We start from the raw sequence: 19,246 nt of genomic DNA on the forward strand, positions 1-19,246 counted from the left end.
ATTCCCACCAACAGTGCATGCAGGTTCCTTTTTCTTCACATCCTTGCCAACACTTGTTATTTTTTGTCAGCCATTCTGACAGGGGTAAGGTGATATCTCATTTTGTTTTTCATTTCACATTTCCTTGGTGATTAGTGATGTTGAGCATCTTTTCATGTGTCTGTTGCCCATCTGTATGCCTTTAGAAAAATGTCTGTTCAGGTCTTTTGCCCATTTAAAAATCAGATTATTTGTTTATTTGTTGTTGAGTTGTATAAGTTTTTAAATATATTTTAGATATTAACCTCTTATTGGGTGTATCGTTTGCAAATATCTTCTATTCAGTAGGTTGCCTTTTTGTTTTGTTGATGGTTTCCTTTGCCGTGCAAAAGCTTTTTATTTTTGCGTAGTCCCAATAGTTTATTTTTGCTTTTGTTTCCCTTGCCTGAGGAAATCTATCTAGAAAAAAAATGTTGCTAAGGCCAATGTCAAAGTAAAGAGTACCTGGCCCTTTGACAGGCATCAGAGATAACATTTTGCTGCATGGGATTGTTTTGTGGTAACAGGATCAGCTAAGCCCAGTTAGTGTGGGTGATCTGGTAGAATATGGACTATTTGGCTGTTTGGGATTATAATTGCCCTAACAAAGCACATGTGGAGAGTCAAGGGAGTTTATATGCTTTTAAAAATGTGTTATTGTCTTATGTGATTTATTTTCCTTCATTTCAAAAAATTTGATGCAAAACATTTGTGTTTTCTTTCTTTCTCTTTCCTGCCCCCACCCGCTTAGAATAACATAGCTGATCCAGAAGAACTGTTCACAAAGTTAGAACGCATCGGGAAAGGCTCCTTTGGAGAAGTTTTCAAAGGAATTGATAACCGTACCCAGCAAGTGGTTGCTATTAAAATCATAGACCTCGAGGAAGCCGAAGATGAAATTGAAGACATTCAGCAAGAAATAACTGTTTTGAGTCAGTGTGACAGCTCATATGTAACAAAATACTATGGATCATATTTAAAGGTAATGTGTGTGTTGTATTATTTAAGTCATAAGGTATTTTCATTATAAGTTTTTCTTTCTTTTTTTTAATTCTGTTTTTTGAAAGGCAGTGTCTTAAATTAGGATTTGGCAGTCTTTGGGCTCCAGGCAGAATCCAGCTCCATTTATAGTGCCAAATAGACTGTTTTTAGATTTAGCAGCTGTGTCCTGAATGCATCCCAGTGCTCAGCTGCACCGTTATTCCACACCTGAACTTTGGGTCAATGGAGGAGCAGTAATACAGCTGGTCCTTGAGACACATCCTTTGTCAGGAAAGAGCTTTCCCCCTGGGCTTTCACACATTATTCTCAATGGTCCAGTCTGTCTCAACCTCAGAATTGATGGAATATGTAAGTATGTCATTTATTCCATTGAGTTGTGGTTATTTACACATCTTTCTCTCCTTCCAGATTATGAGCTCCTTGATGGCAAGGAGTTTAGTTCAACCAGTCTTGGTTTTCACATTTAGCATAAGACATGGAACATCTCAAGCACATGATAAATATTTGTGGAAGTGGAGTCAAATGGAACACAATCTGCCCCCCCCCCTTTCCCAAAAGTTGGAATTTTAGTTTCCAGGATCATGGAATTAGTAGACACCTTAAGTTGCAGCAGATGGAGATGTGACTGCATAACAGAATACTCTTTGGTTAGTAAAACCCAAGAATTAGGGGCACCTGGATGGCTCAGTTGGTTAAGCATCCAATTCTTGATTTCGGCTAAGGTCATGATCTCACATTTTGTGAGTTTGAGCCCCACATTGGGCTCTGAGCTGACAGCTTGGAGCCTGCTTCAGATTCTCTCTCTCCATCTCTCTCTGCCCCTCTCCTGCTTGTGCTCTCTCACTCTCTCAAATTGAATAAACTTAAAACACACACACACACAAGAGTTCTTGGGTTCCAGAGTTAGAAGTCGGGATGCGTGTCTATTGAAATTTGAAGAATAGGGGCGCCTGGGTGGCGCAGTCGGTTAAGCGTCCGACTTCAGCCAGGTCACGATCTCGCGGTCCGTGAGTTCGAGCCCCGCGTCGGGCTCTGGGCTGATGGCTCAGAGCCTGGAGCCTGTTTCCGATTCTGTGTCTCCCTCTCTCTCTGCCCCTCCCCCGTTCATGCTCTGTCTCTCTCTGTCCCAAAAATAAAATAAACGTTGAAAAAAAAAAAAAAAAGAAATTTGAAGAATAAATAGTTAGAAAAATCTAGCTTAAGGGACTCCTGGGTGGCTCAGTCGGTTAAGCATCCAACTCTTGATTTCGGCTGAGGTCATGATCTCATGGTTTGTGAGTTCGAGCCCCGCATCCTACAGAGCGCTGACGGTGCGGAGCCTGCTTGGGACTTTCTCTCTCTCTCTCTCTCTCTCTCTCTCTCAAATAAATAAATAAACTTAGAAAAATCTAGGTTAGAGTTAAAATTATTTTAAAATTAAAAATTTTTATCATGTTGGGGCGCCTGGGTGGCTCAGTTGGTTAAGCGTCCGACTTTGGCTCGGGTCATGATCTCACGGTTTGTGGGTTCGAGCCCCGCGTCGGGCTCTGTGCTGACGGCTCAGAGCCTGGAGCCTGCTTCAGATTCTGTGTCTCCATCTCTCAGCCTCTCCCCTGCTCATGCTCTGTGTCTCTCTGTCTCTCAATAATAATAAATGGCAAAAAAAAAAAAAATTTTTTTTTTAAATTTTTTTATCATGTTAAAGTTTTTCAAAGGAAGGCAATACTAGTTAGATTTTTGCTTTTCAGGGTTTACAAGGGGAGGAAGAGGTTTTTTGTTTGTTTGGTTCATTGGTTTTTTTGTTCATCTATCTCTGGGCCGAAAGGGGTGTGTTTATAACTCATTAGCTATTGGCCTGCATAAGAATGAATGCTATTTTTTATATTCTAATGACCAAATAAACCCTAGGGTAATCTATCTATCCATATTAGTTACTACCGATTCAGAAATCATGAATTTCACTTTCTTTTTACTAAGTCTGTTTATTCTCATATTACATGAATTAGATGAATGTGGTGTGAATGCACAATAGAGTAAATCATTAAACAGCCAGGCGCTCTGTGTCACACACTGTATTAGGTGCTGGAGATATAAAAATGAGTGACTCCTGCCATTAAGGAGTTCACAATCCCATATTGTACTAAAAGGGTGCAGGTTTTGTGATTAAGTACGTACAAGGTACAGATGGGGCACAGATAAACAAGTAGTCACTTCTGTCACTTTGAAGAGAGGCTAATGGTGTGAAGGAAAGGCTTCCAGGAGGAGATGATAGTGCCAGTAATTCCTATACAATTTACTTTTTTAAATTTTTTTAATGTTTATTTCTTTTGGAGAGAGAGAGGGAGCAAGGGAGGAGCAGAGAGAGGAAGACACAGAATCTGAAGCAGGCTCTAGGCTCTGAGCTGTCAGCATTGAGCCAGATATGGGGCTCGAACTTACAAACTGCAAGATCATGACCTGAGCCGAAGTCAGATGCTCACCTGACTGAGCCACCCAGGTGCCCCCCTGCCAATTTACTTCTAAGTGTTAGCCATTACTCTCACACAATTATTTGATTCTTTGTGGCATATTTTGCTTTTGCAGTCTTTCCTACAAAACTTATTTAGCGGGTCAGATTCTTTTTAGGAATCCTGAGAGGTCGCTCAGTCTCAATATGTTTAGGTCTCCCTCCTGATTCCCATAGCAGGCTTGGTTTAAGACAGCCTCAGGAATTTGCTGTTGTTGTGGTTGTGGTTGTTGTGTGTTTGCTCGTTCTGGTTTACACTTTCTGGATTGAATACTGGTAATTCAAGACCTACTCTAGAGCAAATTTAAACCTTTGCTATTCTTAGGCACCTGTAACAGATAAGCTATTTTTGGAACTGACTTAACATATTAAATAAGTCCTATTTCAAATGGAGTTTTCTATATTATATTGAAACTGGGTACCGAAATGCAACTGACTGTTTTATTGGTTGCTTATAGCGTTTTTAATTAATGTTCAGTACTCTCGTGGCAAATGAATTATAGTTCTGTTTGTATAATTTATTTGTATGAGTTCACATTTTTAAAAAATCCCCCTCATAGTGTACATGTACCAGTCATCCAATAAGTATTTAATGTTTAAATAAATAAATCTGATTGTTTTGTCCAAATCTTGATTATAGAATGTTCTTAGACTGGTCAATGATACACAGCCATTATCTATGATGTCTTCATAAAGGATTAAATTGAAATTATTTTTATCTCCTTTACCCATCATTAATTAAAGTCCACAATGTAAAGGACTACTTTGAAGAAAATAGCACTTCTTGATAAAATTGTAGAAATTCACATTTGGCTGATATTAGTTATTTATATCCTGAATCTATTTACATTAAAGTAAGTAAATGTGTGTATTATCTCTGTACGCATGTTCATAATATACAGACAAAGGAAAAGAAATAGCTTATGATTTTATAACCTTTTAATATCATTTATTTAAATTGACCAACTTGTTTGTTTTCAGTTTATATTAAAACATGGGACTTTTGTGGGCTTGCTTTTTTTTTTTTTTTTTAACTAAAATCACATCAAATATAACAAGGTTCTGTTTAATGCAGTCAATATAACTCAAGGCTACATCATCTAAGTATCATCAGGGAACTGCATTATCAATCGTTGTGGCACATCCTTCCATTTCAGATGACATAGGGGATTTTGTGAGTCAAGTTAATTGAGTAGAGTAGGATATGGGTTTTTCTCAGGTTGTCTTTACTCAGGATATCATACATAGCCGAGACCTCACTGTAGGCTGGAGGAAAAGTTCTTGCATTTGAGAGAAAATTATATGCTCTCTGAAACTGTATTCAGTTGTAGTGATTTCCTTGAAACATACAAAAATGTACAAGGTATTCATTTTGACTGAGCTCACTGTATAACTTCATTTTTAAAAACAAGAGTAAAAACCAGACAAACATCAGTATGACCACAGTATTTTGCTTTAATTTTAGTTCACTGCGGATTTTCTTGAGAGACAAAGTTAGTCTTTATGAAGAGTGCTAACATAAGCAAACCCTTCCCTTCTGATCTCATAATATTGGAAAAATCTTTTATAATCTTTAAATATTTTTCTAGTTCGATGTAAATCTTAAAGTGAAGCTCACTCAGGCATTGAATAGAATTTGAATCATGCCTTTATTTGCTGCTGAAAATCGCCTTTAGATTTCTGTTTACGTTAAGGAAATATGCCCCCCCTCCACATACCACCGCCACTGATATTTATCAAAAAAGAAAAAGGAATTGAGTGATTGAAGTAAAATATTCCAGAATAGAGTCTGCAAAATTTTGTGACCTTCTCACTGTTTTTCCTGAGACTTCTGTGTGTGTTTATTCCCAGTGTATGGTGAATGTTTCTGGAATCTTCTTTAGTTAAAAAAAAATTGGGGGGGGAGAATTTTTTTATAAAACTTGAAGGAAATTGCAGAGGAAAAAATTTTCTCCTTCTTACAGTGTTTTTCCCTCAAAATAAATATAGCTTTGCACTTCACAGAACACACCTCTAAGGAGCCCCATATTAGATTCAGTTCAGCAGGCCTTTATTCATTTATTCAGTGCCCTACTATGTGCATTCATTTCAGTCTGCATACTTGCCCTGGTCAGTCTCATTTACTTTATCTTGACAATTTCTGAATTCATGTCTCTGGTTCTAGCCTGTCTCCTTAGCCCCAGATGGATATATCTAACTTGCTTCATATTACCCACTTATCTGTGGGTACATCAAGTACCATAACATGAATGATGGTGAGTAGCATTTGAACAAGAACTTGAACATGGTTTGGATGAGGGTGGAGTATAGACAAGGCATTCTAGTTTGGAAGAAAATGATTCAGGGGTAGTAAAGCATCTGGCAAGATGATCTCTCCTGTCCCTTGCAGTTCTATAAAATTTGACATGCTGTTTCCTTTTTATTGTGGTAAAATATGTATCATAAAATTTACCATTGTAATCATTTTAAGCCTACCTTGAGTAGCAGTGAGTATATTCATATTGCTGTGCAACTATCACCACCATCCGTCTTCAGAACTTTCTCATCTTCATCAGTCAAAACTGTACACATTTGGGGTGCCTGGGTGGCTCAGTCGATTAAGCATCTAACTTTGGCTCAGGTCATGATCTCACGGTTTGTGAATTCAAGCCCTACATGGGGCTCTCAGCTGTCAGCACAGAGCCTGCTTTGGATCCTCTGTCCCTCTCTCTGCCCCTCCCCTCCTTGCACTCTCTGTCTCTCTCTCTCTCTCTCTCTCAAAATGAATAAATAAACTTTGAAGAAAAAAAAGAATCAAACTCTCTACACATTAAACTATAACTCTCCAGGGGCACCTGGGTGGCTCAGTCGGTTGAGCGTCCGACTTCGGCTCAGGTCATGATCTCACAGTTCGTGGGTTCAAGCCCTGCATCAGGCTCTGTGCTGACCGCTTGCTCAGAGCCTGGAGCCTGCTTCAGATTCCGTGTCTCCTTCTCTCTCTGCCCCTCCCCTGCTCAAGCTTTCTCTCACTCTGTTTCTTAACAATAAATGAATGTAAAAAAAAATTTTTTAAAATAAAAATAAACTATAACTCTCCATTGTCTCCTCACCACAGTCCTTGGTAACCACCAGTCTACTTTCTGTCTCTATGAATTTGACGACTACAGGTTCCTCATATATATAAGCAGAATCAGACAGCATTTGTCTTTTGGTGACTGGCTGACTTTAGTCATACAGGTTGGATTATGTGCTCAGTGCTATGATTGCTATGAGATGCACCGACCAGCCCATTTAATTCAACATATAGTTAATATCTAGTACCATAATCATCTCTCAAAAACATACAGTGAATGTTTTAAATGGTTTTTTCCTATGAACAAATGAATTCCAAATTGCACTGTAGCCTTTCTGCCCGCTTTGGCCAAGTGTCTATTTAGCACCAAACAGTGGGGTTCAGTTGGCCTCATGGGGTAACAGAGTTGATACTGCAGACACCAGTAATTTGTTAACATTAGGCTCCACGATCTCCCCAGCAAATAGTACAACTCTGGAGCAGTTACTCGTTAGGCATTCGGAATTTCGGAACAGAGAGCCATTTCCTACCACCTGGCCACCCATGTTGATGCAGAACTTTAAACGTACTCCTCCAACCCGCTGTTAATATGTGTGGATCATTTTGTAAGTGGAGAAGTGGACTCTTCCCTTCAGGGACTTCCTCTACTTCAGTGTGCCGGCTGTGCAGTTATGGTTTACAGTCCCTGGCTCTTTGGGAATTTTAAACTGGTATGTAGATATCATCTCAGCCTTGTAAATTATTGGAAAGCAAGCCAAACATACTTATTTGCATTCTCCAGCACAAACATCTTTTCACAGAAATCAAAGGTTAGAAGTTGTAGTCCTCCAAAAGAATACAAACGTAGAGTCTGGGCTTTTTTTGGTTTGGTTTGGTTTGTGATTGGCGTTTTCACTGAGCCCTGCTGCGGACCAGAAACCTGTAAAAAGAGCCTCTGTGGGCAAAGCTTCCTTGAGCAGGGAAGAGCCCCCACCAGCTCACCATTCCTGCCTGTGCCCACTCGGGCACTCAGACTGTGTAACAGTCTTCTGAAGGTCCAGATCTATGGCCATCCTCCAGTGAGGCTTGTCTTCCAGAAGCGGTAATCAGAAGGAAGCAGGCAGAAAATCTGTCTGACGGCTCTGGTTCCTTCCCTGCCCTGGTACCACCAAACAGCTCGCTTGCTAGGAGGAATGCTTCTTTTCAGATCTGGAAGTTGCTTAGTCATACCTCTAATAACATTTTACGCTTTCTATGAATACTCTTCAGTGAGGAACAGACAGTTGGTAAGTTTCCATTTTGGAATCGGTACCCCCAGAAAGGACACACATCATTTTAAACCTGGAAAACAGATGTTTTCGGTCATGTGGAACTACAAATCAGATAACCATCCAATAATAAGATCTTTTCATTTTTCTTTTAAATGTCAGGTGAATGGGAAGCATTCTGAATTCATAAGGTAGAATGTAGTACTTATTAGAAACCATCTTGTGGCAAAAGAAAAATTTCCCCAGCTATGCACTGCTGTGAGAGTCACTTTTTTCTTTTCTTGACAAAAATATAAAGACACGTCAGGTTTACAATTCTCAGGTTCCGAGTGCCTAATTTCTATACATAAAAACAAGTTATGTGAACCACGCCTAGAACTCCATTCCCCTCCCTGCTGTTAGGGGGACATATTTGCTCTCTTTTTGTGCCGGAGACACGGTCGCTAGCAAAGACTCTCAGTTCTTCCTTCAGTTCAGGCTGTGATAGGAGAGTGGACATCAAAACTGCGGGGAGGGAGATACGTCATTACCCTCTCGCGCACACTCATCTTACATGGTGTCAGCATCCGGAAAGGAGGAATCCCTAAATCTCAATTTACCTGAGCCCTTCCTCCCCGGCCCCTGACATTAGGCCACATCCCAGTACTCACACTGCAGTGTCACCCACCATGAGGTTACTGGGGGCCATTCTCTGCCATGATAAAGCCCCAGCCTCATGGACACATGTGGACGTTTTGAATGGAACTCCTGAGTACTTCCCAGGGATTTTAGAGTTTTAGAGTTTAGCTCGAGAATCCTCCTCCTACAGCTGGGGCTGTAAAGGTAAGAAATGTGTTCCTGACATCCCAGGGTGAAGCACAACACTGAGTGTGTTTTTCCCCCCAGAAATATTGTTATGATAAAAATAGTAGTTTGTTTCTCTGGCACTCCTCATGCTGTACTATGGATACCTTTGTGTTAAATTGTCTTTTTGTGGGGGGTTACCCCAGGAACCTAGACATTATTTCTAGGGGAAAATGCTTGCTTTCCAAATTCAAAACACCTTACTTATAATGGACTTTTAAAACACAATTCACTCACAACTTGGATACTTGCCAGTTAGAGTAAACTCAACCGTTCTACTTACAGTCAATTCTGTGGTCCCACAAAAATTCAGAGAATACTACTGATGACATGGGGAGAGAAGTGTCCATAGTATTTCAAGCTAGAGCTGAAAGAAGAACAGATTCGATGGTTTATTCTGATTTGTATCTGATAGCGCTGAAGGGTGTCTGTGTACATGTGTGTGTATACCTGATTTGGAATTTATGTATACTCTGCCGATGAGCCCCATTTCTTCTTGGACAATTTACAGTGACGTAAATTCCACCTGGAGTAATCATATGCTCTTTAAGCTACGCACTCCCTTTCTGGTATCCATTTACCTCGGCAGTGGGACACGGTGGGGTGCGGAGGGAGAAGGACACTAATTCTTTCTAAGCTCCACCTGTGTACCAAAAATGCCCATTAATCATGGCTGATGAAAGTGGGAAAGTACATGAAAACAAAAGCCAAAAACTGAAACAAAGCAAACTGTCTAGTGTCCTCAGACTCTAAAATCATATGCGAAAAACCCAGAAGCCCCATTTAAAATTTCTACACATCTCAGGGCGCCTGGATAGCTCAGTCAGTTAAGCATCCGACCTCGGCTCAGGTCATGATCTCGCAGTTCATAGGTTTGAGCCCCATGTGAGGCTCTGTGCTGACAGTGCAGAGCCTGCTTGGGATTCTCTCTCTCTCCCTCTCACTCTCTGCCCCTCTCCCACTTCTGCTCTCTTCTCTCAAAATGAATACACTTTAAAATTTCTACAAGTCTCCACATACCTCCTCATTCTTTAATGTAACTATCTTTTCCTTTCAGTATCATTCAAAATAATAATTTAAGGCTATGGTTTGTTTTTTCTGGGTTTTATAACAATTTTTAATAGTTCAACAATTTTAAAAACAGTATTTATTTAGCTATATCACAAGCTAAATAGGTAGGGAGGAAGGTCAAGACTCAGAACTTTTATCTGTAATGTTCTGTGGGAAAATATATTCTGCGTTTCAAACAACTAATCTTAAACTTGTATTTTAGAACCAGTACATTAGTCTGTCAGATTTAATGTTTTATGCTACTGTGTTATTTCGCTCAGGCTTGTAATGATTAAATTGTTTCATAACTTTACAGGGTTCAAAATTATGGATAATAATGGAATACCTGGGTGGTGGTTCAGCACTGGATCTTGTAAGTATTTTTAAATAATTACACACATACCTGTCTGTACTTTAGCTTTTTTTATTTTAATTGGAGTAAGCAATGGCTTTTGGGCAAGCTGAGTGGTTGCTTTAGATAATACATTCAAATTAAGGTCTCTATTCAGGACTATAGATTGAGCCGTATTGCAAGATTGGGCATATTGCTGACGTTTTTAGAGGATATATGAAACGCAGATAGCTTCATGAAATAAAGCTCCCCAAATTAGGACTGTGTGTGACCATTGCCATCAGTTTAGAGTTTTACTTTGCAGGCGTTTCCCTGAAAAGACTGAACGTTCTTGGATTTTTGAAATATGTAATTCAGATAAGTATCACTAAAACTAGTTCTTGGGTTCTCACCAAGTGCGCCTGCAGACCCAATTCTCTGCAGAATTCTCTCTGCCCCTCTATAGGTCATTTGGAAATGTGATGGTACTTTTGGTTGTCATACTGACTTGGAAGTGTTACAGCCATTTTAGTGGGCAAAGATCAGGATGCTAAAATCCTGCAGTGAACAGGAAAAGTTCCACCCAATGAAGATGGGAACACACACAAATTCCTTTGAGAAACACTGGTTGTTTTCCCCAAGTTAGTGTGATTCTGTCATTGCTGTTTTCTTCTCCCTTTTAAATCTTTATTAATATGGCGTTGTATTTAAAATTCAATACGAATTACTAGAGGCAACTTGGTGTAGTAGAGATGGCCACTGGGCTGGCCTATGGGAGTGTGAGGTGATGGGGCGAGCGGTCTTCGTAACCGAATCTGTGACTGTGAACCAGGCACACAAATTTCTTACATTTGGATATCCTATAAAACAAAGAAGTTGCACTAAGTTATTTTTAAGTTCTCTTCCATCTTGAAAATATATACGGACCCTGACACAGGGCTCAATCCCATGACCCTGGGATCATGATCTGAGCTGAATTCCAGAGTCGGGCGTTAAACTGGCTGATCCACCCAGGCACCCCTCCATCTTGAATATTCTGTGACTTATATTGTCTTAGCATGCTGCTGGATTTAGAAATGATAGAGTATGCTGTCTCTAAAAATAAAGTGTTTTGATGACTAAGATCATCAAGTAACATTTTAACTCTTATTTTTAAGTGGAGATGAGTTTCCCTAACTATAAGTGATTAAATATTTCTAAAGGGGTTTAATCCTCCCTGCCAATGGCTCCAAAGTTTCAAATAATCCTGTGAACAGAAATGACTCTAAGATTTTCTTTCCTTTAAACAGAACCATATTTAAATCATTCTAAAGAAGTGGTAATTAAATTTGACGGAGAGTCTCATCTCCTTCTAGGAATTCATCTCATTTTAATCTATTGCTGAGTTAGGTAATCCTTCCTTGTGTCTCATCTAATTCGTACATCCCAAAGCTTGAGTTCATTTTGTCTTTCTCCTCTCTAGTGATAGAACACAACTGGTATTTCTTTGTAGAATAATCCTTCATGCTTATGGAGCCAGATCTCTTTCTTCTCCTGAAGTTAAATGGCCCCATTTCCATTTGTCTTATCACATAGTTTTATTACACAATAGTTTTTTCATTAGCTCCACAAGAAGCGTCTCAACTGCTCCATGATCCTCCTCCTACCCTTTAAATATTCAGAGCTCTTTCCAAATTTATCATAGTTACCTTCTCTGGTCCCCCAAGGTGCTAACCATATGTCTTCCCTGTTTCGTGGGCATTGGCAAAGCTAGTGCACTGCCGTCAGCAGGATCAGCAATAGCAATGTTAAGCACTGGACGCTGGCCCAACCCTAACTAATAATGTGAGCTGTAGTAGTAGTTTGGTCAGTTTTATGTAATCTCTGAGTGAAGTCTCTTAATTTCATCCTGCCGTTCTGATCTCTGCCTAATAGAACAAATTGCCAAGTTGCATAAATTCAACAAACTTAAGATGTTTTTAGCCCTGTCATGGCTAAAAATCAAGAGACCTACGTCCTAGACCTGGTTCTGCCGTTGACTTGCTGGCTAATAATGGACAAGTCATTGAACCTCTGTGCCTTAATTTCCTCACATGTTGAATGAAGAAATTAGATGAATGATCTCTCGAGGTTTGTGTCCCTAGCTCAAGAATTCAATAATACTGTGATTGAATTATAAACATTTAACTGGCCTTTGTAAGGAGGGCAAATGATGAGAAAATGTGCTGTTTCTTCTCCGTGTATAGTGCCGTACAAACAAATGCTATCATTTGGGGAATCTAAGAAGGATTGGGTTTGAGGGAGGGCACTGCTACCAGGGACAAGAAAAAACGACAGGGATGCTGAGAAGAGAATATTTGTCACTTTAAGATTTTATTTTTAAGTAATCTCTACACCCATTGTGGGGCTCGAACTCACAACCCCGAGAGTCACATGCTGACTGAGCCAGCCAGGTGCCCCAATATTTCTCACTTTAAATTGGTGCCCAAATAATGGAATGCGATTATGACTTGTAATTGACATCAACATTTTATAGTGTATACTTTAAGATTCTCTCCCATTCCTTTTTTTTAATTTTTTTAATGTTTATTTATTTTTGAGAGAGAGACAGAGACAGAGCATGAGTGGGGGAGGGGCACAGAGAGAGGGAGACACAGAATCCGAAGCAGGCTCCAGGCTCTGAGCTGTCAGCACAGAGCCCGACGCGGGGCTCGAACTCGTGAACCACGAGATCGTGACCTGAGCTGAAGTTGGACACTTAACCGACTGAGCCACCCAGGCGCCCCGATTCTCTCCCATTCTTGAAAAAAATTAGTTATACATGAACAGACTCTGATTTTTTTTAAATCATACCTCACTTCTTTCCACTGGGAATTGCAGCGGCTTACAACAAAAACACATATGATAAGGTTAGGAGGATAAAATATGAGCACCAAAGACAAAAGTTGGAAACAACATGCTAACCGTAAGAGAAGGCACTGACATAACCTGCTGCATTAGGACCAGCTGAAAGTCACAGGAGTGGGGAAGATCCCCAGGCCCACAAGTATACAGTCTGTGAAAGAGCAGGTGACCCGCTCTTGCATGTCCTCAGTTGACACTAAGGCCAGTACACTGGCCCTGGAGGCAGAGATATTAGCTATTAGAGACACGGCACTGTCTTTGGCCACTGAAGACAAGTTCAGTTATGCACTCCAGGGACAGTGGACCAAGATCTCAGCGTTCTCTCTCTCCCAGGGAATAGCAGTCTCTGTTCCATCTACTTTACCTCCTCTATCACTCCAGCTCCCTTTTTCCTCCTTCTCTCATCGTTGTCGACATGGCTAATGATACATTTTAACCACAAGGCTTGAAAGAGTTTTCTGTCTGATAATGCACCAGAAAAACCCAGCTGTACTACCCAGTTCCCATTGCCCTGCCATGGCTTCTCCCCGACTCCACCGTCTTCCTCCAGTACCCAATTAATTGAGATTTTATTTTTCCTGAATTTTAAGCTGGACCTAGATATACCAGATGAGCCAGTGGGTCTTGAGGACCTCTTCTTTGTTTGTTCTTACTTAAATATATTTTTTTTAAATTCTGTATTAGGTAACACACTGGCTTATCCAGGCCACTTTCAGAAGCCCTTCAGAATGATAAGTAGTGTCCCTTATATATACCTTGCCCAATTTCTTTTTTTTAATGTTTATTTTATTTTTGAGAGAGAGAGAGACAGAGCATGAGCAAGGGAGGGGCAGAGAGAAGGGAGACACGGAATCCAAAGCAGGCTCCGAGCTATCAGCACGGAGTCCGACGCGGGGCTCCAACCCGCAAGCTGTGAGATCATGACCTGAGCTGAAGTCGGATGCTCAACCGACTGAGCCACCCGGGCATTCCAGACCTTGCCCAGTTTCTTAAGTGAGTGAGGGCATACCTCCTCTGGCCCTGTCAACATTTTCTGATCAGTGATACCAACATTTGTCTTTAAATTATTTGGTAGTACCTCAGAATTTCATTGCCGGCAATCAATAAAATGCCATTTGCACCTTTGAGAACAACTTTAATCACTACTGTTTAAATAGAAACTTTTGGAGTGGAAGTTAATAGACTTATAAGTAAATAGATAATGTTACCTAGGAAAGGCACCTATTGAACTACGGGCATCCCTGGAGTATACTGTATATCCAGACCACAGCTAATATTTAGTGGTGAAACTGAAGTATGGGTTCTATTTTAAGCTGTTAAATTGCAACATGAAAGTGCCCTTTATTCAGAATAAATATGGCATTCATGAAAGATGAAATACACAAGGTGCCAAAGAGCTGTGAATCCCTCCCAGTGTGAGGCAGAGTGGGCGATGTTTGATTTTCACCACCTCCTCCCTCCTTCCAGCAAACAGCTCAACCTCAGCCCTGACTTCAGATTCCCACCCTTCCTGTAATAATATTGTACAGTCCACTGTTTGTGCTTTATGAGGTACCAGGATTTTAAAATAGCCATTTATTTTAAAGGGAGATTTTCAGATACTCCATTACAAGTTCTCCCGAAACCTAATCATTGCTTTCCTTGTATTCCAGTTGGAGCTATTGGCTTTAGGACAGGGATGGGGAAAGAAAGGGGAAATGTGTTACATTTAGTTAAAAAACCATACCCCTTCATGATTCGATCTTTTTTTTTTTTTTTTTTACAATGAAGTCTGAACAGATTAATTGTTGTATTCCTGACTAACTTTTAAAATCTCAGCCTCGGAAAGGCTGCCTGCTTTACAGTGTTATTGAGATACATAAATGCTAAGAACTGTGCTGTGGCTGACCTGTACCATTGAGCTGAGTTGCTGCGGAAATCTTACAGACTTTTTGATCTCAAAATCAGTTTAGTGTAAATAGTTAATCATTTAAATAGCAAATGTCAAAATTTAAGTAGCTGATTTCTTTTTTCCTAGCCAAAGAAAGAAAGAAAAGAAAAGAAAGCTAGTTCTGTCATTATTTAAGAGTATTTCTTAAATCTTTGATGTAAATATTTAAGAACCTCACGATTTGGAGCTAGTACGTACAGAGGTAACACTGCTTGTATTATCTTTTGAGATTAAATCTAATCCATTTAAAAACCATTTCAGCCTTAACCATTTCAGACTTAACTTGTTTACTATCTTCCCTTACCTTTTTAATCTTTTTCTCCTTTGTTTAAATATTGGCTTAATAAGCAGAATTGCTTCATATATCTAAGTGATTCCCTTATTTCAAAGATCATATCAAGTTAGTACTTCATTGTTTGGAACTTATATATGTTTGTAAAAGTGTGTGTGTTTTCCCCCTAAGCTTCGAGCTGGTCCATTTGATGAGTTCCAGATTGCTACCATGCTAAAGGAAATTTTGAAAGGTCTGGACTATCTGCATTCAGAAAAGAAAATTCACCGAGACATAAAAGGTATACAAAAATCTTACATGAACCTGAGAAAAGTAGCTGCATTCTGAGGAAACTGAGCGGTTTTTGTTTCTTTTTTCCTCCTAGCTGCCAACGTCTTGCTGTCAGAACAAGGAGATGTTAAACTTGCTGACTTTGGAGTTGCTGGCCAGCTGACAGATACACAAATTAAAAGAAATACCTTTGTGGGAACACCATTTTGGATGGCTCCTGAAGTTATTCAACAGTCGGCTTATGACTCAAAAGTAAAGTGTTACCTGTACAAACTTTAGTTTTTAATAATAGGTTTTATAGAGCGTGCTATTCTATATAATAAACCGTCCCAGTTTTCCTTCTTTTAGAAGTATTTCTAAAGCTAGAGTTATGTCAAGTGTTACTGCTAAACCATTAGTTCCCTGGATGCTGATAATATTTGGACCTTATTCCCTTCAATGGCCTTCCAGTCCACTTAGAATAAAATCCAAAGTCCTTACTATCACATACATGGCTCTTGATGATCTGGCCCTTGTCTGCCTCCTCAACCTCATCTCCTATTACTCTCCCTCTATATTCTATCTGCTTTGGCCACAGTGAGTGCTATGTCCCACAAACATAGCAAGTACGCTCTGGCCTCAGGACCTTTGCACTCACCATTCCTTCTATTTGGAATAACTTTCCTCCCAATCAGGTCTCTGCTTAAACATTACCTCACAGAATAGTCTTCCCTAGCCATCCCATGTAAATTTGCAACCCCTGGCAATCATCCATTATTCCGTGATCCTGATTTGTTATTTTCTTCATTGAACCTAGCACCATCTGACATTGTATAATTTACATATTTGTCTCTTCCGTTAGAACACAAGCCCCTTCAGAGCAGAGATTTTTGTCTGCTTTATTCACCACTGGAATCCTCAGTATCTAGAATATGGTGCCAGGCAAAAAGTTAGGGAATTTGATAATTCTTTTTTTTTTTTATGAAATTTATTGTCAAATTAGTTTCCATACAACACCCGGTGCTCATCTGATAATTCTTTTTTTAAGTAGGCTTCGGGGCACCTGGGTGGCTCGGTCGGTTAAGCGTCCGACTTCGGCTCGGGTCACGATCTCACGGTCCGTGAGTTCGAGCCCTGCGTCGGGCTCTGTGCTGACAGCTCAGAGCCCGGAGCCTGTTTCAGATTCTGTGTCTCCCTCTCTCTCTGCTCCTCCCCTGTTCATGCTCTGTCTCTCTCTGTCTCAAAAATAAATAAACGTTAAAAAAAAAATTTTTTTTTTAAGTAGGCTTCACACCCAGTGCTGAGCCCAATGTGGGACTTGACCTCACCACCCTTAAGATCAAGACCTGAGCTGAGATCAAGAGTTAGACACGGAACTGATGAGCCATCCAGTCACCCCAGGAATTTGTTAATTTTTTTTAATAAATGAATTATATTAATAAAAATTTATTGCCATTACATTTCTTGAGACACTTCATTTTTTTTGAGTTTGTTTATGTATGTATGTCTGTCCTCTCTGCCCTCAGCTTGGGGCTTGAATCTACTACCCCAAGGTCAAGAATTGCATGCTCTTCCAAGTGAGCCAGCCAGGCACTCCTTTTAAGACACCTTTTTTAAAGTTTATTTATTTATTTTGAGAGAGAGAGAGAGAGAGAGAGTAAGCAGGGGAGGGGCAGAAAGAGAAGCAGGCTCCACACTGTCAGCAAGAAGCCTGACACCGGGCTCGACCTCATGAATCATGAGATGGAGATCATGACCTGAGCCAAAACCAAGAGTCACACGCTCAACCCACTGAGCCACCCAGGTGCCCCAGGACACTTTAATATCATATGACCCATAGGCTATTTTGTGGCAGTCTGCTGGAATGGAATTTCGAGGTAATATTTTTTTCTTTCTCTTACCTCAGGCTGACATTTGGTCATTGGGAATTACTGCTATTGAGCTAGCCAAAGGAGAGCCACCCAACTCTGATATGCATCCAATGAGAGTTCTGTTTCTTATTCCAAAAAACAACCCTCCAACTCTTGTTGGAGACTTTACTAAGTCCTTCAAGGAGTTTATTGATGCTTGCCTGAACAAAGATCCATCATTTGTGAGTATATATTGCTCTTACTACTATTTGTTTTCTATTATTAAAGCTATTTAAAGCAGACGTAGTTTTTCTACAGTGGGGAATACAGTGCATGGGAAAATTGTCTAAGATCCTTCTAGGAACCTGGTTCTCCCCCCTATCTTGCTAATTCTGTTCAGTTCTTAACAAGGTCCTTACTTCCTTTTCTCCTTGTCCTGTATCTTTTTCTCTTGCTCATGGCCCCTAGCTTCCTCCTTATTCTATCGATCATTTCCTATTTCAGCAGGAAGGAAATTTGAGAAATAAGGTTTCTGTTATAGGATGTCACTATTAAAGCACACATGTAACTATTCACAGTGATATTTATTCAACAGTGTTTTCATTTTTCATGAAAAGTTATGTGTGCCTTTCACTCGTTTCAAAATTTAACGTTGAGAAATTCCAACATGAAGTTGCATGTTTTTACTGATGTCTAGTGAACTCCACTCGTTTACCTGGCAGATTTGATCACAGTTGCTTTACTACTTCAAAAATAAAGCTGCCTGGTGACTTCTAGAAGCTAGAAGTGTACAAGAACTAAGTTGTGATGTAACTGTTTTAAACTTGAGAATGAACATTCTGATATTGACAAAATACTAGGAGCGAAATATCCCCCACAGGATGTGGCATTTGTATTTAGGTGCAGTATGAACTCACGTGTGACGGGGAGAGGATTAATCTGGGGATCACATGATAGGTGCAGATGATAATAAAAGTTTTAGCCTTGCTAGTTTTCATCCAGTTTTTTCAACTTACAGTAAATATAATAAAAGTATTTTGAAAGCACTATTGTGAAATGGTTGTAAATTTTTACTCCATTTTCAAAACCTTGCCACGTGTCTCTCTGCTTTGGAGAAGGCCCCACCTGCCAGTTTGCTGGTGGACAGGCCACCTTTTTGTCCATTGGGCTTGAACAAATTGGTACCAGAGTAGTAAATTTAATTTGGTTCCCTTGAGCCACTTCAAAGAGTAGAATTAGCCATTGCCCTACAGCATTTTAGCTGTCCTTGTGTCTGTAGACATACTTTTCAGACATACCTTTTCAGCTTAATAATGGAAGTTATTTTTTTTTACCACACCTTGCAATCATAAAGGGCCTCGAAATATTCATGTGACCTTCATATCTTTCCCTAGCGTCCTACAGCTAAAGAACTTCTGAAACACAAATTCATTGTAAAAAATTCAAAGAAGACTTCTTATCTGACCGAACTGATAGATCGATTTAAGAGATGGAAGGCAGAAGGGCACAGTGATGATGAATCTGATTCTGAGGGCTCTGATTCGTATGTACAAATCATTTCATTGTTATGTAGGTAGCCCGTTCGAATACTGCGTATCTTCTAACCAGTATCCACTATGCTTTCTCTAGCATAAAATGGAAGCTGTATTTTCAATTTTTATAGTAGAAACTGTGAAAAGCTTTTAAAATCACAGTCTGTGCAGTACAATGAGTTTAGAAACATGTTTTTTCTTAGAAGTGAATTGCTCTAGTTTTAAATGGTCTCGGTCTAACCCCTAGTGGATACTTGAGTATATTACAAAATTTTGGAACAAGATTCTATTAAAAGTGTTACATCAGTTTGCCCAAAGTGATAAAGGCTATGTCTTCTCATACTTTGGGGGAAACCTGCAAAATCCCTCTGGAGCACTGACTGCCAGGCCTTTCCCACCTCTTGGCCATGTCCTGAACTGTGATCAGACTGATATATTTAAGTATTCATGTATGTGTGATTTGGACCCTCCTAAAAAAGCTA

General features: G+C 39.8%; 1 protein-coding gene across 1 annotated transcript in view; it reads left to right on the top strand.

Annotated features, from left to right (window-relative positions):
* The window catches only part of STK26 (serine/threonine kinase 26), a 56,617-nt gene that overhangs the window by 31,533 nt on the left and 5,838 nt on the right, over positions 1-19,246 (top strand). The window contains exons 3-8 of the mRNA XM_045472465.1: positions 770-1,000; positions 10,014-10,070; positions 15,305-15,413; positions 15,498-15,655; positions 17,289-17,474; positions 18,627-18,775. Coding sequence (XP_045328421.1) covers positions 770-1,000; positions 10,014-10,070; positions 15,305-15,413; positions 15,498-15,655; positions 17,289-17,474; positions 18,627-18,775 — 890 coding nt within the window. The remainder of the gene's footprint in view (positions 1-769; positions 1,001-10,013; positions 10,071-15,304; positions 15,414-15,497; positions 15,656-17,288; positions 17,475-18,626; positions 18,776-19,246) is intronic.

The sequence above is a fragment of the Leopardus geoffroyi genome, chromosome X (assembly GCF_018350155.1).
Source record: "Leopardus geoffroyi isolate Oge1 chromosome X, O.geoffroyi_Oge1_pat1.0, whole genome shotgun sequence".
NCBI classification, from domain to species: Eukaryota; Metazoa; Chordata; class Mammalia; order Carnivora; family Felidae; genus Leopardus; species Leopardus geoffroyi.